We start from the raw sequence: 24,136 nt of genomic DNA on the forward strand, positions 1-24,136 counted from the left end.
CCCAGAGTTCCACTGGGAGGTTGAGCTGGGTATGTTTGTGTCTCTGGCACATCAGAGGCTCCTCCTCCAGTTTGGTGCTAGGCCCTGGTGGAGGTTAGCAGAAGGGGTGGGGAAGCTGGATTTTTATTTGCTTAGAGGAGAACCTCTTCCTGCAAGTTCCTGGAGCCAGAGCAATAAGCAATACCTGGAACACATTCCATTTGCTGACTCTGAGCTTAGGCAGTGTAGACCAGGGAGCTGGCCTGTAGGTGGTCTTGGCTCTGGCCCTCAGATGGGACAAGTCTGCCTGTCCTGGGGCCTGATACTCTTTTTTTTTTGGCTGCACCATGAAGCTTGTGGGATCTCAGTTCCCTGACCAGGGATGGAACCCAGGCCTCAGCAGTGAGAGCACCAAGTTCCAACCACTGGACCGCCAGGGAACTAACTCCTGGACTGGTACCCTTAAATGTTACTTAAATCTTTTCTTGAATAGGCAGTACATGGTTCCAGATTCAAAAGGGACAAAAAGATATATAATAGAAAGCCAGTCATTCTCCCATCCCTGTCCCCAGCCCTCAGTTCCCCCAACCCTGATGCATCACTGCTATTGGTTTCTTTGAGTATCCTCCCAGAAATGGGATGACATATCTTGGGGTCTTCTGTATTTGAAATGAGCTCTGGGATTGGAGGCCCCTATTCTCCATTGGGTTGGAGGTGTCTGCAGGTGGGGCTTGGGTTCTGCCTTCCCTGGGGGTAGGAGAAGCACATGGTAGTGCTATATGTGTACGTGTGAAGATCAAGAAAAATCTTTAAACTCTTGACAAAACCAAGCTCCCCAGGACTGTATTAGAGGAAATGGATTCTTCTGGGTCAGTGGGTCTCAGAATGTGGAATCTGGACCAGCAGTGTCAGCATCACCTGGGAACTTGTTAGAACTGTAAATCCTCAGTTTGGGGCTACCTACTGAATCTGATACTCTGGCGGCAGGGTCCAGCAGTCTGTTTTAACTTGTCCTTCAGGTAACTCTGCTGCTCAGGTAAAGTATGAGAACCACTATTTTGTGTAGAAGGGATTGGCAGGGTCATCACTCTCACAAAAGCTGGGCAAGTGGAGGTTTCTGGGTTTCTACTTGTAGTCTCTCAGCTTAAACTCTTCATCTTCTAGGACCCCTCCTACCCATGGAGCAGGTGTCCACCATGGCCGAGCCCCGGGGCCCTGTAGACCATGGAGTCCAGATTCGCTTCATCACAGAGCCAGTGTGTGATGCAGAGATGGGCACCCTACGTCGTGGTGGACGACGCCCAGCTAAGGATGCAAGAGCCAATACCTATGGGGTTGCCGTGCGTGTGCAGGGCATCGCTGGGCAACCCTTCGTGGTGCTCAACAGTGGAGAGAAAGGTGGCGACTCCTTTGGAGTCCAGATCAAGGGGGCCAACAACCGAGGGGCCCCAGGAGCTCTGAGCTCCGACTCGGAACTTCCCGAGAGCCCCTACTCTCAGGCCAAGGAGTTTCCTGCCCACTCGCAGGGAAGCACATCTGATGAGGAGCCCGGGGCCCACTGGAATGGAAGGCTACTGCGCTCCCAGTCCCAGGCCTCACTGGCAGGCCCTGCCCCTATGGGTCCAAGCAACAGGAGCACCAGCCTGCTGGAGCTAGCCCACCAAGGAGCTTACCTGGGCAGCACCATTGACACTGCCCCCCTGTCTTCGGTGGACTCCCTCATCAACAAGTTTGACAGTCACCATGGGGGCCAGGCCCGGGGCCGGACTGGCCGCCGCACGCGGATGCTGCCCCCTGAACAGCGCAAGCGGAGCCAGAGCCTGGACAGCCGGCTCCCACGGGACACCGTTGAGGAACGGGAGCGCTGGTCCCCCAACCGCTGGACCCCTAGCACAAAGCATGACCAGCACACGGGCAGCTTGAAACAGTCAGCCCAGAGCTGTCTTGGTGGCTTTAGCCATTCCCGTCAGACCCAGGACTGGGTCCTTCAGAGTTTTGAGGAGCCACGGGGGAGAGCACAGGACCCTCCCATGCTACAGGTCAGACCTCACCCCTCTGTGGCTTCTAAGCCCTGGCCCCTTCTCATCAGCCCTGACCTACTTGGGTCTCCATGTTGATTCAAATGACCTATGGCAGAAAGTCTACTTTTTGTCCTCCACTTTATCCATCTACTTAATAGATGGTATTCACATGTACAAGACACTTCCATGGGCAAAATTCTGAAGGAAGTGGAAGTAACTATGAAATCACCATTCACAAGCATGGAGAGTTACTTGTCATTGCCCGACCATTAACTATGCCTCAGTCACCAGCATTTGCTAGGTCTGCAGCAAATGTGAGGCAGGCTTGGAAGATATGAGTGGCTCCCTGGTGCTCTTGCCAAAACTCCCCGCTTTGTCTCCCACTCAGGAATGGGAGTGAGTGGGGGAGTGACTTTACTCTGAGACAAAGTTAAGCCCATTCTAAAAGTAAATCATTCACAAATTCTAGTACATTAACTGCCATTAGTGACAAATAACCTGTGACACAGCTCACAACTGGTCGAGATCTGTTTGTCAAGCAAAATCTGGTTTGCAGCGATAGTGAGAGGTGTACCCTGCTTGGACCCCTTCCTGGCCTGTTGCTCCGGCCTCAGAGGTGTTGCCTCTTTACCCCACTTCAGGCTTGTTCGTCGTGCTTGAAGGGGCTCGTCTCCCAACTGCCACGTCTCTTCCATCTGAACCCCCATACACGCTTCTGGTGTAACCTTTGTAGTCTTCCTATTGCTCTGGGTTTACTTTTTTTATAGTTCAAATCAACTCCAGACCTTCTCCGAGACCAGCAGGAGGCAGTCCCACCAGGCAGTGTGGATCACGTGAAGGCCACCATCTACGGCATCCTGAGAGACGGGTGAGTGGGGACCCTCCCAATAGCAGAGTCACACACCTCCCTTCTTTCCCTTCTAGCTTTGTTCCCCATCTTCCCTGCTCTTAACCCTTCCTTCCCTCATCTCTGCTACCCCCTTCCTCCCCTAACCTTTGCATCTGTCCTTTTATCCTCCAGAAGCTCAGAAAGTGAAACCTCTGTGAGGAGGAAGGTCAGTTTGTTGCTGGAGCAGATGCAGCCTCTGGTGGTGAGTGGCCTTCTCACGGTGGGGCAGGGGGCAGGGTTAGGGCCTTGTGGGCCTTGGGATCTGGATGTGGACTCGCTTCCTTCCCCCCGTGTCTCTGGCAGATGGTTTCTTCTGGTTCCACTAAGGCAGGGCAGGGTGAACTCACCCAAAAAGTGGAGGAGCTACAGAAAAAGCTGGATGAAGAAGTGAAGGTGAGGAGAGATTAGAGGTGCCGGAGGGATGAAGGGCCACAGGGTCTCAGAAGCTACACATCACTTCCCCCTTTTTCTATTTGTTAGAAGAGACAGCCTATACTCAAAGGGAGCCTATATTAAGTCCAGCCTATACTCAAGGAGAGAGGCTTCACCTTTTGAAAGAAATGTCAGATAATTTGTGGACATACTTTAAACCATTACAAGTACCGAGACTTGTTATGAGGATTAAATGCAGATAATATACATAAGGTCCCTAGTACAGTGCCTGTCATATAGTGAGTGTCAATAGATGTTAGGTATTCCCATTATTCCTGGTCCTTCTGAGAGGCTTTCCCTACTCTCCACCTGTTTCACTCTCTTTTCCCTTTCCAGAAACGGCAGAAGCTAGAGCCATTCCGGGTTGGGCTGGAGCGGCAGCTAGAGGAGAAGGCAGAAGAGTGCAGCCGACTGCAGGAGCTGCTGGAGAGGAGGAATGGGGAAGCCCAGCAGAGCACCAAGGAGTGAGTGCAGCTGATGGTGCTTGCAGGGCTGCATGAGGGCCTCAGCCAGAGTTAGAGGCTCCCCCAGGGCTGGGGGAGACAGGGAAATCTCCAGAAGCTGAAAGGGGCCAACAGAGAAGGTTAAAGACAGGACCTTTCTCTTTACCTTCTCTGTCAGTAATGCTGATAGCACATGAGTTAGGCTCCCTAGATTTGCCTCTGTGCATCAGGTTCTTAATCTGTAAAATGGGATTTTTTTTTTTTAAATGTGATGGAACTGAACATTTCTTTTTTTGTTTTTTAATTTATTTTTATTTTTTGGTTGTGTTGGGTCTTCATTTCTGTGCAAGGGCTTTCTCTAGTTGCGGCGAGCGGGGACCACTCTTCATTGCGGTGCGCGGGCCTCTCACTGTCGCGGCCTCTCTTGTTGCGGAGCACAGGCTCCAGACGCGCAGGCTCAGTAGTTGTGGCGCACGGGTCCAATTGTTCCACAGCATGTGGGATCTTCCCAGACCAGGGCTCGAACCTGTGTCCCCTGCATTGGCAGGTGGATTCTCAACCACTGCGCCACCAGGGAAGCCCTGTAAAATGGGATTAATAATGGTACCTACCTGACAGGATTGTTGTGAGGATTTAATCATTCACGTAGCAGAAGTTTTTGCAATGAGTACTGTGTAGTAGGCACTGATCTAGATTCCTGGGGTTCATCAGTGAACCATAAAGATGAAGCATAGCTTCTAGGAAGGGGGCACAGACAGTAAACAATTAACATATCGTATAAGTAAACGTATTACATATGAGAAGGTGGTAAGTAGAATAGGTTAAAGCAGATCAGGAGGGCTGGGTTGCAATATTAAACAAAGTAGTCAGGGGAAGCCTTGTTAAGATTTGAACAAAGACTTGAAGGAGGTTTATGGGAACTAATATAAGTAAAGTGTTTAGAAAACGGCCTTACACATAGTGCTCAATACTGTTGTCTATAATTAATTATTAGGCTCCAGAACATGAAGCTCCTCCTGGACCAGGGTGAAATGGTACGGCATGGGCTGGAGATGCAGGTGATGGAGCTGCAGGACAAGCTGAAACAGGCCCAGAGTCCTGAGCCTGCTAAAGAGGTGCTAATGAAGGTAGGGAGCAGGATTGGGGTACCTTAGCCTCTGCTTCCTTTCAGCTAGAGCATCCTCAAGTCTGCTCATCTGCAGTTTCCCTAAAGTATGGGGAGTAGGTAGCTGATTACAGGTATCCCTTAGGGTGCTTTCAGGCCGACTCAATGGTGGCGTGGCACTAGAGCCCAGAATGGTAGATTTTCTTTATCCTAACAGGGCATCTTAGAGGACAGAGAGCACCTGGTACCATGCCTAACAGGTAGGAGGTGCTCAATAAATATTTTTGATTGACTTCCACCTTCACTTTCCCCAGGACCTGGTAGAGACCCGGGAGCTTCTGGAAGAGGTCTTAGAGGGGAAGCAGCGGGTAGAGGAGCAGCTGAGGCTGCGGGAGCGGGAGCTGACAGCACTGAAGGGCGCCCTGAAGGAGGAGGTGGCCTCCCGTGACCAGGAGGTAGAGCATGTGCGGCAGCAGTACCAGCGGGACGCAGAGCAGCTTCGCCGGAGCATGCAGGATGCAACCCAGGCACGTGACAAGATCAGGGCTGGGAAAAGAGAGCACCCCCAGGGAAGGGGGCTGCCTCGAGGTCTTGGTATTTGGGGATTTTTTCATGGTCATAACCGGAACTCCCCCTAAAAGACACATGTGAGATGTAATGAAAACCTTGCTCAGGAAACCTACAAAGGCAGAGGGAAGGAGTGCAGGTCAGAAGTCCCATGAGGATGTGTGACCGAAGTCCCACGGGGAAATAACTGGGGGAGGCTTCCTGTAGATGACAGAGGGGCAGACTGTGTCTTGGGAAGAGAGCCTTCTGCTAGCATTGCACCAGGTACCTTGGGTGTCAGGGCGTGCAGTGGGCATGGTGCCTCTGGACCTGAGCCTCCCCTTCTACACACTCACACTTTGGTTTGGAGTGAGCTCTTCCCTCCGAGCCTCCTGGCCCCTGACTCTCCCCTTCCCTAGGATTACGCAGCATTGGAGGCTGAGAGGCAGAAGATGTTAGCCCTGGTGCGGGAGCTGCAGAGGGAGCTGGAGGAGACCTCGGAGGAGACAGGGCATTGGCAGAGCATGTTTCAGAAGAACAAGGAGGAACTTAGAGCCACCAAGCAAGAGTAAGGACATTGCCCCCCAGGATGCTTATACATGATTCTTATATTCCCCCTCTTTTCTGCCAGTGCTCTGCTCCTTCCTTTCCCATTTCTCAAACTGCCCTTCTCCATCCCCACCTTCCGCCCTCCTGAGGGTGGGTGCCCAGTGTCCTGCCTCCAGGGAGGTGGTTATCATTGTCATTGTCCTGCTCACCTCTCCCAGGCAGGCGGCCTCACCCTGTTCCCTTTCCCTTTCGTTTCACCTTTCTGGGCTCAGACTCCTGCAGCTGCGGATGGAGAAGGAGGAGATGGAAGAGGAACTTGGGGAGAAGATAGAGGTCTTGCAGAGGGAATTAGGGCAGGCGCGGGCTGGTGCTGGAGATACTCGCCAGGTGGAGGAGCTCAAGAAGGTACTTGGGAGTTGGGGGGCAATAGGGCAGGTTGGGGTGATGGGCATCTGCCTCACCTATCCACGAGGGCCTCCACACTTGTGTGGCTGTCTCCCGTGTGCTTGGTTTTCAGGCTTCATCCTGCCTGTTCGGCCTTATCTCTTCCCAGCACACACTCTAGCAGGACTGGTCTCCTCACCTAGTATAGAAGTTTCTAATGGAACGGGCTCTCGGCGGCCAAGTTGGGTTATAGCCAGAGGCTGCTGGCTGCCTCCCAAGAGACCTCATGGGTAGCAGCATTGAGGTGGATTTGTGAAACTCCAGAGTCATTTTTGCAAGCTTGGAAACCTAATTTGGTCAGGATAGCAAGAGTTGCTCTGTCTCTCAGAGGGGACTCATTAACTACACTTATGAAACAAACATTTACAGTTAGAATGCCAGTTTATTAACTTACAGTGAGTAGTGTTGTCACATGGACTGGAACACTTGCAGTGGCATGGCCAGCTGACCTCTATGGGAAGCCAAATTGTAATTTGAAGGCTGCTTAGAGAGTACAAAATCTAGACACAGGTAGCTAAATGTTTTATCATGTATGGATATTTTATGAATAATGAGGTCATAAAATTGAAGTGAACACAAATAATTTCTTCATATTCCTGGTATCAGTTTATGAAGGACAAGAAAGCAATGAATTATTTCAGATGATTTGTAAATTAGAAAATATTTTCATTAATTATAGGGAACTGGCATTTGTGGCCTCCTGAGAATCCTTCTGGGTTTATATTCTTTCATTTGCTATGCTGTATATGTAGTAGGTGCTCAGTTAACAAGTATTAATTAATCAATTCTTGTTCATCATGCTTTTACTATAAAACTACCTAATTGTAATCAAGGTAATCATATTTTTAAATGAGTAAAGAAATATAGCTCTGAATGATGATTTTCCAGATAAATAAAAGCCTGAGCTTATGCAAAATATTTGGTGGAGAAAAAGATAATAAATGTTAACCAAACATACTTTGGTGGTTGTGAAATCAAAAGTACTCCTAATTTTTACTATACTGTTTTTAAGTTAACAAATATCAAGGATAGTCTGAGATCTGTTAAATATATTAGCTGATATAGTGAACTTGGACATTCCTCTAGACAATCTCAGTTGACTTATTATGCTGGGTAAAGCTAAAAAGCAAAAAAGTAATAACTAGTGGTTCATTTATCTTATATATTAAGCTAATTTTATTAAGTATTTAATCAATCAATAAGATATATATTAGGAAAATAGACTAACCCAGTCCACTGTAGACCATACACTGTGCTATTTTTCTTTTTTTTCTTTATTTAAAAAATTTTGAAAATTTATTTATTTTTGGCCACATTGCATCTCATGTGGGATCCTACTTCCCTGACCAGGGATCGAACCCTCACCCACTGTGGTGGAAGCATGGAGTCCCAACTGCTGGACCGCCAGGGAAGTCCCCTCTTTTTCTTTGTAATTAGTATGTTAGTGTCTTACACTGAAGACTCACTATATACATATAACCTTTCAGCCTAATTATACTTTCTGAATTTCAGAAGTAGCTAATAGATAAAGAATTAGAATGATAAATCATATTTTGATTTTTTAAAAAAGAAATCAGAGCAGCACCAATATTTATTGTGTCACATATTTTGGTTTTCAACATTTTAAAAAAATAGCCAATCCTGTTTTATGCATACCCTCATCTGTTCTCACTCCATGTAATATTTTTTAATGGAGATTTAGTTCACATACCATAGAATTCACCCTTTTAAAGTATACGATTTAGTGGGGTTTTGTATATTCACAGAGTTGTACAACCAACACCATCACCACTATCTAATTATAGAACATTTTCATCACCCCAAAAAAGAACCCCGCATCCATTAGCGGTCACCGTCCCCACTGCTGGCAGCCACTAATCTACTTTCTCTCTCTATGGATTTGCCTATTCTGGACATTTCATATAATTGGACTCCTATAATATGTGGCCTTTCATGTCTGGCTTCTTTCACCTAGCATAATGTTTTTCAAGGTTTATCCATGTTGTAGCAAGTATCAGTGCTTCATTACTTTTTATGGCTGAATAATATTCCACTACATGGATATACTACATTTTTTATCTGTTCATCAATTGATGGACATTTGGGTCATTTCTGTATTTAGCTGTAATGAATAATGTTGCTATGAGCATTCACTTACAAGTTTTTTGTGAACACATGTTTATACAGTTCTCTTGGGTATATGCCTAGGAGTGGAATTGCTGGGTCATATGGTAACTTTATGGTTAACTTTCTGAGACATTGCCAAATTGTTTTCCAAAGTGGGCATACCATTTCACATTCTCACCAGCAGTGTACGAGAGTTTCAGTTTCTCCGCTTTCTGTTATCCCAGGCTGGCTCTCTCTGCCCTGTCACCATTTCCCTTCCCTTCTAGGAGCTGCGCCGGACACAGGAGGAACTTAAGGAGCTGCAGGCAGAGAAGCAGAGCCAGGAGGTGACTGGGCGACACCGGGAGCGGGAGTTGGAGAAGCAGCTGAGGGTAGAGGCTGAACGAGGCCGGGGGCTGGAACAGCAGAACCTCCAGCTACAAAAGACCCTCCATCAACTGAGACAAGACTGTGAAGAGGCTTCCAAGGCAAGGGGAGTGGGCACAGGGCTTAGGAGGTGGAGGCTGAGGGGTCTGGAGGGCTGAGGAGCCAGAGGGCGTGGAAAATTACCTATCATGGGTATGTATAGACCAAATACCTTGGTCCTAGGTGTGTGGTTAAAAGTAGCGAGGATGTGGCAGGGGGAGGTTGGGCTGTACCTGGTGACACCCATTGCATCTCTGTAGGGGTGGGATTCTCAGGGAAGCCTCTGGCTGGTGGCACTACCCCTCTTTACACCTGGGTTCGTGTGAGCTCTCTTTGGGGTGGCTTTCCTGGGAGTCGCCAATGACCTTGAACCCTGGGGTCTGAGCCACCTCTCCCTGAACTGGCCTCAGGCTCAGATGGCAGCAGAGGCAGAAATGGCAGTGCTGGGGCAGCGTCGGACAGCAGTGGAAACGACGCTTCGGGAGACCCAGGAGGAAAATGATGACTTCCGAAGGCGCATCCTGGGTCTGGAGCAGCAGCTGAAGGAGGCACGAGGCTTGGCGGAGGGTGGGGAAGTGGCGGAGGCTCGGCTTCGGGACAAGGTGCAGCGGTTAGAGGTCAGTGCTTTTGCTGACATTGTTGGCTTCCTCCTGGCCTTCTCTCTTCTCATCCCTGGCTAAATACTCAGCCATCACTTTGATTTTGCCTGTAGCGTGCTTCTGTTTGCCTCCCTAGTCCTCTGTTAACCTCGGGTTTATTTCCTGGAGTGTGCTTTAGTGTGAATGTCTCAGGCTTTGCACTGGTATTTTTGTCCATTTCCCACTCTTCGCAGGTTCTCTGATCTTTGCTGGTTCCTCTGAGCCTGTTTTCATTGCCCACCTTTTTCATAAACATCTCTTCCTCCTCCCTCCCACCTACTCACCTCCAAATGGCTTGAGCCCAAGCTTTGCATCCCCTCGGTCCAACGTCCCTCACCTTCCCCACTCCCAGGCAGAGAAACAGCGGCTAGAGGAGGCCCTGAACACAGCTCAGGAAGAGGAGGGGAGCCTGACAGCAGCCAAGCGGGCACTGGAGGCACGGCTGGAAGAGGCCCAGCGGGGGTTGGCCCGCCTGGGACAGGAGCAGCAGGCTCTGAACCGGGCCCTGGAGGAGGAGGGGAAGCAGCGGGAGGCGCTCCGGCGCAGCAAGGCTGAGCTGGAGGAGCAGAAGCGCTTGCTGGACAGGACTGTGGACCGGCTGAACAAGGAGGTGGGGCACAGTGGCCTGGGCTCAGGAAGAGGCTCAGCTCACACAGAAGCTTGCCTGGGGGGCGGGGGGAACAGGGGAGGGAATGCGGTCACGACATGTGGTGTTTGCTTTCCTCAAGTTCATTGTTGGGGAGGCCAAGTCTACATCTGCAGAGTGGCATCCTTCCTACTTCCCCTCAGTGTTCTTGACCTTCCCCTACCTCCCATTCCTTTATGATCTTGATCCTTGGAGAATGTCTCCTGGAGTTCCTCTTAGAAGTCTGTAAGACCTAAACATAAGAATCTTCATTGGTAGAGTTTTATATTTAGAGGAAGGAAAAAGGCCTATAATCCCTCCTTAGATGTCTATAAGACCTAAAAACAGGAATTTTCATTGGTAGAATTTTATATTTGGGGGAGGGAAGGAGAAAGGAAGAAAAGGAGATAAATTACTTTTTTTCAGGTAAGGTTCTCCTCCTAATTGCTTATTTATAAAACCGGAGCAAACACCTAAAATATTTCATCAATTCTAAAATGTACATTTTATTGTCTCTGAAATTGATTTGTGTCTTATAATTGACGGTATGTTATAGTTCAATTGGCAAATTTTTCTTTTTCTTTGTAATAATCATTGGTATCTTGGGTTTGCTGAAATATGGTCATTTAAGGTTTACTTTGTATCAGGCACTATTGTAAGTACTTTATGTAATTAATTAACATAATTCTCACAACAACCTTGTGATGTAGGTGCACTGTTATTATCCCATTTTACAGATGGGGAACTGAGACCCAGAGAGGGTAAATAACTTGCCTGTGGTCACGCAGCTAATAAGTGGTAGAGCCAGGATTTGAACCCAGGAAATCTATATATTACTCCCAGCCATACTAGGGACCTAGGTCCAGGAAAGAGCAAGAGAGGGCTACTTTGGCAGGAAGGAGGCTCTGGGAGAGTCTTGGGAGTCTGGGCCCAGAGAAGAGAGAGAGGCATCCGTTAAAGAGATGCAGTGCTGAAAGAGCTCTTTTCTCTGTGTCTCAGCTGGAGCAGATTGGGGATGACTCTAAGCAAGCCCTGCAGCAGCTCCAGGCCCAGCTGGAGGATTACAAGGAAAAGGCCCGGCGGGAGGTGGCGGATGCCCAGCGCCAGGCCAAGGAGTGGGCCAGTGAGGCTGAGAAGACCGCTGGAGGGCTAAGCCGGCTTCAGGATGAGGTAGGAGCCTAAATGGCAGTAGTCCCAACGTCCTTGGTTTGAAGGTCATTACCTCTTAACCTGTGACCAAGGGATCCTGGGACCTGGGTTTAGGTCTAATCACTTCGGTGGGGGAGGGTGGGGGGAGTTGTCCACTGTAGGCAGAGACAGTAGAGGATGCACTGTCTGCACGGCAGTGATTTTCAAACGCCGCTGCACATTAGGGTCACCTGGGGAGATTTTAAAGCTCTCAACACCCAAGATGCCTCCTGTTACACGTAAATCATAAACCCTGGGGCTTGGATCCAGGATCAGTAGTCTAGAAGCTCCTCAGGTGATTTAAACTTGTGTAGAGAATTTTAAGATGACAGAGAATATGGGCTAAAAGTCAAGTCTTTTTATCATCGTCGTGCTCTGGCAATTCTAAAAAATGTCAGAGTTGAAGAATTTTCCCCCACGGGGTGGACTGCTTCCACCCTTCAACCCCCATCTTACCTTATCTGAGCTGCTGCATTTTTCTCTTCTGACCAGACTCAGAGGCTGCGGCAGGGCCTGCAGGCATCCCAGGCTGAGCGGGACTCTGCCCGGCTGGACAAAGAGCTGCTGGTCCAGCGACTGCAGGGGCTGGAGCAAGAGGCAGAGAACAAAAAACGCTCCCAGGATGACAGGAGCCGTCAGCTCAAGGGGCTTGAGGTGAGGACAGTGAGGGGGTGACGGGTGGTGGGTGGGATGGGGAAGGTGAGGGTGTCTGGATCCTGGCACAGGTGGGACTTCTGTGGGGAAAAGAGCCAGGACACTCCAGCCTCTGGGATAGGAAACTGGCAGCCGACAGCTGATGGGTTTTGTTTGACTGCAGTGTTGTAAACAACTTTGAATTCATTGCCACTGTTTAGAAATCTATAGATGTCACATAAAATTTTGGATTTCTGGCTTTTCTCACACATTTGGAAAATATAATAACACTGGGCTTTGAGTCTTGAGTTGTCCGCATGGCACCAGTTGGCTGGAGCTGAGCAGTGGCTTCTCCCCTTTAGAGTCAACAGTGGTCTTCAGTTTGCTCTATGTGGCAATAACAACAACAACAGTAGTAAGAGCAGCAGCAGCAGCAAGCAAACGCTTACATATTGTGCTGTGTGCCAGGTACTTAAGAATTGTTTAATCCTGAGAATAACCATATGGCACGAGTAGGCTTGTTTTCCCCGTTTTATAGATGAGGACAACTGAGACACAGAGAGGCCAAGCAACTTGTCCGTGGCCCCTTTGCTAGGAAGCGGTCGATCCTGAGTTTTAAGTCCAGGCAGTCTTGTCTTAGCCTCTACATGGTACTGCCTGACTCGAATTTGCTTCCCCAATCTGTACCCTGATGCTTCAGTTTCTGACTCTCTTTATCTCAGCTTTGGCCTGGGCACTTGGGTTTCTCTCTATTTTCCCATTTGGGAAATAGGGCTGCACCAGTGAGAAATAGATTCTGGGGTTTGTCATCCTGCCAAGGCGCCAAGGTCAGAGCGGGCCCACCCTTTTCCCTTGATGCCTCACTTGGGCAGCAGAGGGCGCTAGCTCCGTGGTGGCTCTGGGCAGGGGCAGGGACCAATGGGTTCTGGGATGTGGGAGAGAGAAGAACCTGTGGAGGCTGGTGTGTGAGAGGCTCCTGATCAGAGTTTGGCGTTCTGGTGTCCAGCATTTGGGGCAGAATTAACCTGTTGGCCCTCTGCCACAGGAAAAAGTCTCACGGCTGGAGGTGGAGTTAGATGAGGAGAGGAGCACTGTGGAGCTGCTGACGGAACGGATGAATCGTGGTCGGGACCAGGTAACCCCTTCCTTATGCCTTATCCGTGTCTACCCCGATGACAGAACCTCTTGGCCCTTTCAAAAACAACCCTACCTTCCCATCTTTCATATATGGAGTTCTGACTGCAGAATCGGTGCGTGCCCGGCTCTACTGCAGGGTCTCTGCTTTCGGGAGGGGTTGGCGGGTTTCCTCAGGTGGAAAGAAGCCGGGAGTTTGAATGGAGGAAGGAATCCTAGTGGCCTGGGCTGTGGATCTGAGTCTGGGCTGCTTGCATTCAGAATGGACGTTAGTTCCTGGTGAGACTGAGGAGGCCCTGTTTAAATTCTGTGGCCCCTCCCATCTGAGTAGGCTGTGATTTCTTAGTTGCCTGGGAATTTGGGGGATTCAGAGAGCACCCTCCAGCTACTCTGCTCCACTTGGTTCAAATTGCTGGTTCATCGTCAGTCCTCCCTAAGTCTGGTTCCTCTGGCCCATCCCCACTAGGTGGACCAGCTGAGGACAGAGCTCATGCAGGAGAGGTCTGCTCGGCAGGACCTGGAGTGTGACAAAATCTCCTTGGAGAGACAGGTGAGGTTGAGGGGGAGGGAGTCTTGGGGATAGGCCTCAGGAGGTGGGTAAAATGACCATGGAAGCAATCGCAGGTTGAGTGCTAACCAAGGAGTCTTCCTGTCCCTCTCAGAACAAGGACTTGAAGAGCCGGCTGGCCAGCTCAGAAGGCTTCCAGAAGCCCAGCGCCAGCCTCTCTCAGCTTGAGTCCCAGAATCGGGAGTTGCAGGAGCGGCTACAGGCTGAAGAGAGGTGACATGAGCCCATCCTCTCTCTCTCCCCCTGGGCTTTTCTCCTCTGGTGCCCCTCCATCTTCTGTTTCAGACATGGCCAACCTGGCTTGATCTTTTGGGAGACCTCTTCTCTTGATGGGGAAAAGAGAGAGTTGCAGAAATTCTGAAATGTGAATGACCTCTATCTACCTGGTTCTTTGCATCTGCCCTGGATCCTCCTCAGTCTAATGGTTGGGCTCGTGGCTGAGCCCTTGGAGTTCTTGGAGGCAGTATGGGGCCAAGTAGGAGTTTCTTTAGAAATGACAACAACCAGAGACATCCCCCTACCCCACCCTTTTAGGGAGAAGACAGTTCTGCAGTCCACCAACCGAAAACTGGAGCGGAGAGTTAAAGAGCTGTCCATCCAGATTGATGATGAACGACAGCATGTGAATGACCAGAAAGACCAGGTAAGGATGGCAGCTAGGGCCAGGCAACCATATGGCAAGTATATACTATGCATTTGCTTGAAGGCCAAGAGAGGTCCCATCTCATAGGTCTTCTAAACTTAGACTTTCCTTCTATAAGGTCAGAGAGACTAGAGTGAAAGGACTAGATTAGAGCAGTCATAGTAAGCATGGGTATCGAGTACTTATGATGTGCTAGGCTCTCTTTCTAAGTGATGTATTAACTTATTTAATCCCCAGGACAAACCTAAGAGGTTAGGGTACTTGCCCATGGTCTCAACATTTTCCTAGGGGCAACTGTATATACCTTGTCAAGATTGCTGCAGGGGAGGATCCCAGGCCACAGTGGCAGCAGCTCCTTTTCTAATGTGGGGACTTGGTATCCTGCCTAGCTAAGCCTGAGGGTGAAGGCTTTGAAGCGGCAGGTGGATGAAGCCGAAGAGGAAATTGAGCGACTGGATGGCCTGAGGAAGAAGGCCCAGCGTGAGCTGGAGGAACAGCATGAGGTCAATGAACAGCTCCAGGCCCGGATCAAAGTCCTGGAGAAGGACTCCTGGTACGGGCTGCTCTTCTGCCCCCTGTTCCATCAGGATAGCAGAGCAATAAGGGAATGGGCTCTCCTGAACTGGATGGGGAGGAGGATCTCTAAGAAGGGACTTCGCAGGCACTCATTCCTGGATGAAAGCCAGTATGACTGTCTTTTAGTATGTCAGCCCCCATCCTGTACCCCATCTCCGCATATCTCTAATTAGTGGGGCAATCTTGTGAATAGCTTTAGGCCTTAGGAGAACTGGGAGTTTCCTTAGCATGAAAAGGGAGGCTGTTTAAATCTTTCTGTCTCCTTCCCTGACCAGTATTCCTCTTTGACTCAGGCGCAAAGCTTCCCGCTCAGCTGCTGAGTCAACTCTCCAACATGAAGGGCTGAGCTCAGATGAGGAATTTGACAGCGTCTACGATCCTTCCTCCATCGCCTCACTGCTTACGGAGAGCAACCTGCAGACTAGCTCCTGTTAGCTCGTGGTGCACAAGGGCCCATGAACCACACTTGAGGCCTATCCTGGCCAGTCCTGCTCTGCTCTGCCCAGCCTCAGATTCCTCATCCCTGTGGGGGACCCAGTTATTCAGACCTAAGACAGGGAGGGGTGTGAGTGAAGGTGATAAAAAAGGCATCAGCGCTAAGCCGGTAGACAGACTTCCCCTTTCCCCTGGAGGAGTGGGCATTTTAAGCCAACTGAGCCCCCTCCTTAAGTGCCGACCCCCTCTTCTGCTCCCTCACAGCAGTAGGTTGGTGAGCATATAGGCTGAGAGGGATTGAGCAGGATAGGAAGGGATAGAAATTGCCATGTATATAAAGCTTTATTTCTTTAGCCCTTAACCCCAGGCTCAGGGAAATACCCTATGTGATTCTGCCCCCTTGACTCCTGCAACTCATTTCCTTCCCATTCTGGAGCACCGTAAGGGGAACATTATGGGTAATGGACATGCTGGCGTGACTCTACCCACTTCTCAGAGGCTCTTCTTTGCACAGTCATGGGGCCCATGTGGTAGTCCCCACCTGTCTCCATTCCTGTATTTTTTGTCTTCCCCAGGCCAGGATCCAAGGGGTCCCTTTCTCCTCCTCTTCCCATCTTTACCGTTTCTATGTTCCTTCTTTCTTCTCAGTGCCTTAGCTGGGGTGAGGAGATAAGGATGCTCTTCTTGCCTTTTATTACCTGCACATTCATACCTCTCCAAGGACCACCCTTTCCCCAACCGGGGCCTTCTGCCTTCCCTGCTGTCCCAATGACTGGTCGAGAGACCTACCGGCTTCCCTGCCTATGAGGCCCTGTGAGAGGGACTTTGGGAGGGCCATGATAAGGTGGTGGGGCTGCTTCTGCTCAGGGTTTCCATCCGTCCTCCTCTCCCTCTGTGACTATGGATGTGCTTATAAGATGGTTGCACCTGGGAACCCTGACAACTGTCTACGCAAGTTTGAAAAGCAAAGGTTTTGGTCTCCGGGGCCTTAACTTGTGGTTTCTCTGATCAGATGTGCCCAAACTCAGTAGGGAACCGAGGGACCCTCATTATCTCAGGAGCTTGGACCTGATACAGAGGGGCTAGAGGCTGACTCTTGGTAGAAATGGGAAGAGGCAATGGTGGACTTATTCCTCCTTTGGGATTTGGGGAGAGCCACGTTCTGGTGGGAGGAGGTAAGGGAGGTGATTCACCTCTCTTATTTTCTAAGCAGACTCTGTAAGAAGCCTAGAGGAGGGAGAAGGCTGTTCTCACCAATGACTTGTAATTTCATGATTAAAAAAAATTTCCTTTATTCTGCAAATCATATATTCTCTCCCAATCCAATCCAGCATTGAATTTATTTTAAATTAAATATTAAAATTATATATCTATACTGAAATCCTTGACTTGTCTTCTCATTCTTTTTCCTGACTTATTTGGAGGTCTAAATTTTATGAAGAAACCATTTTACTGTACAGCTTAGAGGCTGAAGCTGGGGTTTTCTTCACCTCACTTTTAGAGGCCTTTTACAACAGATCAGATGGAACTTAGGGAGCCAAGAAGTGTTTATAGCAGCTCCATTCTTTCCTGAGGAAACTTTTGGGAATAGCAAGGCCAGTAAATGCCTTCTCTGAGGGTTAAAGGAGACAGACCAGAAATGGGTTTTATTCCTTTGAGGCATAGGGATAGCCCAAGCATGCACCTCCCAGGTGCAAAGATACCCATCCATTCTTACCAGGCATGGGACCCAGTCCCTACATGAGAGGTGGGGAAGTTTCTGTCATCCCTGCCCTTGTGTTGCCTTGAAGAGGGAGCTAGCTGTTCACCAGAGCCTATTGCCAGATTTAGGGGTTCTGCCCACTCAAGAGTGGGTCAGACCTCTTCTTGTCTGGTGTCCATGTGGACCATAGCCCAGTGGAGAAGCCACCTGCTGAGAGCAGTTGGGCTGGAAGAGGCTCCACGGTCCTGCTTGGCCATCCTCTATTCTAGGCCCTTAAGATGCTAACCTGGGCTTAGAGAGCAAATGCCACTGGAGAAGTTGAAGTTCATCCCTTCTCAAGAATGCAAATTCCTTTTAAGGCAACGTGTCCCACCTCTCCCATCCATATAAGGGCAGCTTTGGTATAATAGCTTCTGCAAAACAAGCCCCACCCAGAGCCAAGCTAGCTTTGCCTTTGGCCTGGGCTTCCTGCCAGGGAAGGGCACCTACCAGACTGGCTTAGGCCAGTCTGAGTGAGCTGGTCTTGGGAGCCTGTACAGTGGAGGAAATGTTTGCTCAGCTCCACAAAGCCTACAGGCTGGCCTATGTATAAGGAGAGGAGAATGTATGGAAGCTTTTTTCGAACTCCTCATCCTCTAGGGGCAGGCAGGGTGATTCTGTCTTACCAATACTGGTCTTGGAGTTGAAAGGAGAGGGCAAGACTAATGTTTAAGGTACAACCATACATAACACTAGGCAAAACTTCAGTTAAGCAGATAAGCAGCTCCCAAGCCCCACCTTTAGGTAAATCTGAGAGAGCGCAGATGGGCGTGCCCTGAAACGCCTAGGCCACGCCCACTTCATCCCTTTGCTCGCTTGTTGGCGAACGGCGTCGTAGGGGCGTGTCCTATCGTGCCTCCGCCCGTGACGTGCCTATACCAGGGAAGGTTCGGCGCGCGCCAGTCTGGGAGAAGGCGGACCGCAGGGCTCAGGGTTGGGGTCCCAGCTGCGACCCCAGCAGAAGATGAACGGGACGCATAGCTGGTGTACACTGGTGGATGTGCACCCGGAGGGGCAGGCCGCGGTAAGAAAAAGCGTCCGCACCGCCTCCCCTCGCGCGGTATTCTCGGTTTCTAATTCCGCCCTTCCAGTGCCCAGCGAGGAGTTCGCTGACATCACCTGGTGCAGTGCTCGGTGCGGTCAGCTCCTCGCGGCGCTTCTCTTTTTCTGCCGCTTTTCGGCGGGCGGTGGAATCCTGGGGAGTTGCGGGATGAAGACTGTTTTGAGGCTCAAGGAAAAGGGGCGTCCCTGCCCTTTGGGAGGACACTGCGGCTCCTGCCCGAACTGAGCGCGGGTCTCCGGGTGCGCGCTGCTCAGGCGTCCTGTGCGCTGCTAGATTGCGTCGTAGGAGAATGGGCTCCAGGGACGGGATCCCTGTGCTCTTTTGGACTTTGGTTCCCAACGAGGGGGATTAGGCTTTTCTGTGGGTCCTGGTGACCTCAGGGGCCCTTCAAAGAACTTCATGGGGCTTTGGGTGAGCAGTAGCGAGACAAAGGGTAGAGAGTGAAATCCTAGGGCTTGGACTGGAGGGTGGGGGCGGTAGAACTCCAGGTACGTTGAGATTGGCCAGGGACTCTTACCTTTCGCTAGGAGGGGATAGGGCTGTCTGCTTGGGGGTCACCTCTCTGCTGAAAGAGGATTTCTCCTCTTTCCCCCATGGAGGGTCTCCTGCTCCCCTCCCCCCGTCGGCCAACCGATAGCTTCCTGAGACGTGTTGTTGGTTTTGCTTCCGTCTCCAGCCTTCAAGCCCGGGGCAAGTGGATGGAGGGGATGCCAGAACCTGGGCTGAGAAGGGGAGGGAAGTGACTTACGCGAGAGCTTCTGGACGGAGTGAGAGTGGGGGAAAGAGGAGTGCTCACCCGTCTGCTCCAGCGCTAACCGATCTGCCCAGCTCCCCTCACTCCCTTGGCTCCCAGTACCTGGTCTCCTCCCCACCCCAGCAGACTGTATGATTCTTCCTCTCTAGAGGCAGAGGAGGGTAACTTGTGGCTGAGTGTTTCTAGGTCTGCTGGTGAACTTAACCCAGAATGGGTGTGTATTATTTCATCAATTTCTAAGCTATTGTGGGGGGAGTGAAATGAGAGACAAGGTGATGGGGCATTTGTATGCCTCCCTTTCCCCCACTCCACTCCGATTCTGATTCCCTTCCCCTCTTCATCTCAGCATGCCCTTGAGATAGAGCTAACCCATGTGCACCTGAATTATGGCTCTTCAAAGAATATTTGTTGAATAGTTTCTCATTTCAAGTTTAGGGTATACACGATCACTTAATTCTGTTCACAGTCCCCTCTCTGTTTCTGCCCAGGCTGTGAGAGTTTCCACCACATTACAATTCAGGTCTTGCTACTGCCCAACCCCAGTACCTCCATGCCTCATCTTCAGGAGATAGAAAAAATCCATCCTCTATCGTGTCAGCCCCAAGTCCTACCCCATGAGCTTGCTCACTGTTTTGGGATGGTTGAGGCAGGGAACGGGGTATGAGGAAAATAAAGGAGAGGGGTGTTTGAGCTTCTTTTTGCTTGCTGTAGAAAAGAGATCCAGAAAAGTCTTAAGTCTAAGGCATTGGCAGTGTTGAGAATGAATTGACACTCTTTCCATCCCTTGATGTTTTGCTGCTTGTCTGGCGGGGGGTGGGGGTGGGGGGGGGGTGGGGGGGGTGGGGGTGGGGGGGGGTGGAATAGTGGATTGAAAAATGCAAGGAATTCAGACAATCTCCAGCCATAGATTAGTTTGAAGCTTATCAGAGACCTCTAGAATGAGGGGGAGACAGAAATTCCCTTTTATTCCTTCTTTCTAGGCTGGGCTTGAGAGTTATTTGACTTCAAAGGTGGGAATGACATAACTATTGCTGAGATCTGGTGTTAAGAGACATTCCTGAGCTCTTAAGGAAGGGGAGGAGATTGTAAACAATCGATCAGTCAGGAGACAAGCTTTTTCCTGGATTCTTCTCCTCTGAGCCATCCTGCAGATAGAATTTATGGCTCTGGACAGTCTCCAGGAACCTCTTGTATATTCACACCATTGAAGGAGTGCTCAGTGCCTGTGTAAAATGAGTGAGTGAATAAATAAACGAACATGTTTCTTCTGGTGTCCGCAGTGTAGATAGTTTAACTGTCTGGTGTGTCCTAGTGAATGTCAGGACCCTTGGACTGTGTTGGTATTTCTCCACCAGCCAGGCCATATGCCTCAGTGCACTGCACATGGACATGGAAATATGGCTAATGCATTCTCTGGGTTGCTTTTATTGTTGGAGGTAGATGCGGCAGGTACAGGGAGCCAGTGTTTTTTTTTCAAACTGCTGATCATAATCACATAATCACTGAGATCAACTTAGTGGGTCAGAACCAGCATTAAAAAAGAAATAGATGTGCTCAGAGCAGGAAGCTGGAAGAAATGGTTCCTCTGTTTACAATACACCCAACAGGAATCATTGTAACAAGGGGCTCAAAACTTGTGGCCTTCCTATATATAAATACCCTACAGGTGTCCCCCTGTACCTCTACTGGGCAGGACCAGTGGGACAAGGCTCAATATTAGACGAAAAGTTGCAGTATTAGAAGAGTTTGCCTTTTTTAAAAATTTTATTTAATTTTTTATTTTTGGCTGCGTTGGGTCCTCGTTGCTGTGCGTGGGCTTTCCTTTTAGTTATGATGAGCGGGGGCTACTCTTCATTGGCGTGCACAGGCCCCTCATTGTGGTGGCCACTCTCATCTTGGACCACAGGCTCTAGGTGCGCGGGCTCTAGAGTGCAGGCTCAGCAGTTGTGGTGCACGGGCCCAGCTGCTTCACAGCATGGGGGATCCTCCCTGACCAGGGCTCGAACCCGTGTCCCCTGCATTGGCAGGCGGATTCCCAACCACTGCGCCACCAGGGAAGCCCTGAGTTTGCCTTTTAGATCCTGTCTAGTCCATGCATGGGTGGGCCATGAGTGGTCTTATAGGCATAAAGGCTTTGAACTCTCTTTTCAAAAAGAAAGAAAGAGATTCCAACTATATGCCATTCTGGAAAAGGTAAAACTATGGAGACAGTAACGAGATCAATGGATGCCAGGAGTCTGGGGGGAGAGGGGAGATGAATATACAGAATACAGAAGTTTTTTAGGGCAGTGAAAATGCTTTGTATGATATTATAGCGATGGATATATGTCATTATACTTTTGTCCAAACCCATAGACCGTGCAGCACCATTCACTTCGTTAGAGTGAACCCTAAGGTGATCTGTGGATGTTGGGTAATTACAGTGTATCAATGTATGTTCATCTTTGGTTAAAAAGTACCATTCTGGTGAATGATATTGATAATGGCTATGCATGTGTGTGGGGAGGTATATGAGAAATTTATGTACCTTTCTGCTAATTTTGTTGTAAACCTAAAACTTCTCTAAAAACAATAAAGTCTTAAAAAAAAGAAATAGAATTAACACTCTCAGAGTGTTAGGGTAGACATTTTGGCAAAACTTTTGTTTCAGTTATATCTGTGTATACATATTATATATATGTGTGTGTGTGTTTATTTGATTGTGATGTAAAATGTATTTTTTAGATCAAAAAAGTTTGCAAACCACTGTAGTAAGTTACACTGGCAAATAAAAGCACAGATAAACCTCAAACTCATTTTTTTTAGACATTCCCATTAAGTTCCCTTGTTTTAAGCAATAGAGAGTGGCTCCAGCTAACTTAAGCAAAAGAGGCATTTATTAGATGGAAATGGGCAACACAGAGGATTTAAGGGAGAGCTTAAAAAGTCCGAACCAAGGGAGTCCTGGGGCCTGGGTAAGTGGAAGGTACTAATGGAGGGTTTCTGCTTCTGGGTGAAGTGTTTCCAGCTGTTTTAGGTCTTTTTGCCATTCTGCTCAAGATTCCAAGAGGGTGTCACTGGCCCCTTCTCCCCCTTGGCCAGGGCATGTTGGGGTTCCTTGATTGACAGGCCCACCGGATTGCCCAGTGAAGGAGGGAGATTCTCCAAAGCCAAACCCAAGTGCTGTTATTAGTGGAGGAGGATGGAAACTGTGGCAACAGCAACAGTAGACTTTGATTGGCATGATCTCTGATTTTCTTTCTTTTTCCTTTTTAATCATTTTTTATCAAAGGAATACATGTGTATGATTTTAAAAAGATCTATTAATATCAAAAGGCCTTTAAAAGAAAATTGTAAGCAGTTCCCTACCCAAGGCCTGCCCCATGGAAGTTACCACTTTTAACTCTTTTAGCTCTTTCTAGTGTTTACTGCCATGTTTCTAAATAGTATGCTTATGATTTATCAGTTTTAGACATCATTGACTTCCTATTGTAGGAATTATAGGAAGGTTTATACTCCTACTCCTTACATGCTCCCTTTTCCTTCTCTCATCTTCCCAAAGAAATTATATCACAATTTTTTTTTTTTTTTTGCGCGGTATGTGGGCCTCTCACTGTTGTGGCCTCTCCCGTTGCGGACCACAGGCTCTGGACGCGCAGGCTCAGTGGCCATGGGTCATGGGCCCAGCCGCTCCACAGCATGTGGGATCTTCCCGGACCGGCGCATGAACCCGTGTCCCCTGCATCGGTAGGCAGACTCTCAACCACTGCGCCACCAGGGAAGCCCCACAACTTTTTTTATATCATTATTGGAGTATAATTGCTTTACAATGGTGTGTTAGTTTCTGCTTTATAACAAAGTCAATCAGCTATACATATACATATATCCCCATATCTCCTCCCTCTTGAGCCTCCCTCCCACCCTCCCTATCCCACCCCTCTAGGTGGTCACCAGGCACTGAGCTGATCTCCCTGTGCTATGCGGCGGCTTCCCACTAGCTATCTATTTTACATTTGGTAGTGTATATATGTCAATGCTATTCTCTCACTTCATCCCAGCTTCCCCTTTCCCCCTGTGTCCTCAAGTCCGTTCTCTACGTCTGCATCTTTATTACTTCCCTGCCACTAGGTTCATCAGTACCGTTATTTTAGATTCCATATATGTGCGTTAGCATGCGGTATTTGTTTTTCTCTTTCTGACTTACTTCACTCTGTATGGACTCTAGGTCCATCTACCTCATTACAGATAACTCAGTTTTATTCCTTTTTATGGCTGAGTAATATTCCATTCTGTATATGCCACATCTTCTTTATCTATTCATCTGTCAGTGGACATTTAGGTTGCTTCCATGTCCTGGCTATTGTAAATAGTGCTGCAATGAACATTGGGATGCATGTATCTTTTTGAATTACGGTTTTCTCAGGGCATATGCCCAGTAGTGTGATTGGCTGGGTCATATGGTAGCTCTGTTTTCAGTTTTTTAAGGAACCTCCATACTGTTCTCCATAGTGGCTGTAGCAATTTACATTCTCACCCACAGTGCAGGAGGGTTCCCTTTTCTCCATACCGTCTCCAGCATTTATCGTTTATAAATTTTTTGATGATGGCCATTCTGACCGGTGTGAGGTGATACCTCATTGTGGTTTTGATTTGCATTTCTCTAATGATTAGTGATGTTGAGCATCTTTTCATGTGTTTGTTGGTAATCTGTATATCTGCTTCGGAGAAATGTCTGTTTAGGTCTTCTGCCCATTTTTGGTATATCACAATTTTTGACTAAACTACGATTCTATTAATAACATTGTGGTTAAGAGCCTGGTTCTGGGAATCTGACCCAGTGGACTAGAGTCAGGGCTTCAGTGTTTGCTTTGCCCAAGATGACTTTGGTAAATTACTTTATCTCTTGTCTCAGTTTCCTCCTCCTTAAAATGGGGATAATAATTGCACCCTTCTCATAAGGTTGTTGTGAAGAATGCATATGAAACATTAAGCACAATACCTGGCACACGGTAGGTGCTCAGATGTTAGTTGTTATTTTCTGTTACTTACTGGCTAGAGTGTTTTATCTTCCCCCGGTCAAGGGATGGAGAAAGAGTCTGGGAACTCTGTGGTCTGGTCAAGGTTTGCTCCTTCTCATTATGTTGATATTTGCTCTTACATGTTCCTTTCCCCTTTCCTCTGCCAGTGGAGAGTCTTGAGAATTAGAAGGAACCTATAGG

The 24,136-nt window shown here is 48.8% G+C and overlaps 2 protein-coding genes and 1 pseudogene across 3 annotated transcripts in view; all 3 read left to right on the plus strand.

Moving 5' to 3' along the window:
• Positions 1-1,157: 1,157 nt before the first annotated feature.
• On the plus strand, positions 1,158-16,761 carry CGN (cingulin). The gene is made up of 20 exons (XM_065880873.1): positions 1,158-2,018; positions 2,768-2,868; positions 3,022-3,091; positions 3,193-3,282; positions 3,658-3,785; positions 4,759-4,891; positions 5,184-5,396; positions 5,835-5,983; positions 6,237-6,369; positions 8,802-9,002; positions 9,351-9,557; positions 9,931-10,188; positions 11,203-11,373; positions 11,884-12,045; positions 13,070-13,159; positions 13,625-13,708; positions 13,821-13,939; positions 14,261-14,369; positions 14,759-14,922; positions 15,239-16,761. The coding sequence occupies exons 1-20, from the start codon at positions 1,158-1,160 to the stop codon at positions 15,378-15,380; spliced, it is 3,585 nt and encodes a 1,194-aa protein (XP_065736945.1). The 3' UTR covers positions 15,381-16,761.
• A 1,324-nt stretch (positions 16,762-18,085) lies between these two features.
• Positions 18,086-24,136, plus strand: part of TUFT1 (tuftelin 1) — a 43,726-nt gene continuing 37,675 nt past the window's right edge. For both annotated transcript variants that reach the window (XM_065881780.1, XM_065881790.1), the window contains exon 1: positions 18,086-18,145. In XM_065881780.1, the coding sequence (XP_065737852.1) occupies positions 18,086-18,145 (60 nt within the window). The remainder of the gene's footprint in view (positions 18,146-24,136) is intronic.
• On the plus strand, positions 20,484-20,606 carry LOC136141100 (small nucleolar RNA SNORA11; annotated as a pseudogene).

This window comes from Phocoena phocoena, chromosome 1 (assembly GCF_963924675.1).
Source record: "Phocoena phocoena chromosome 1, mPhoPho1.1, whole genome shotgun sequence".
Lineage (NCBI taxonomy): Eukaryota > Metazoa > Chordata > Mammalia > Artiodactyla > Phocoenidae > Phocoena > Phocoena phocoena.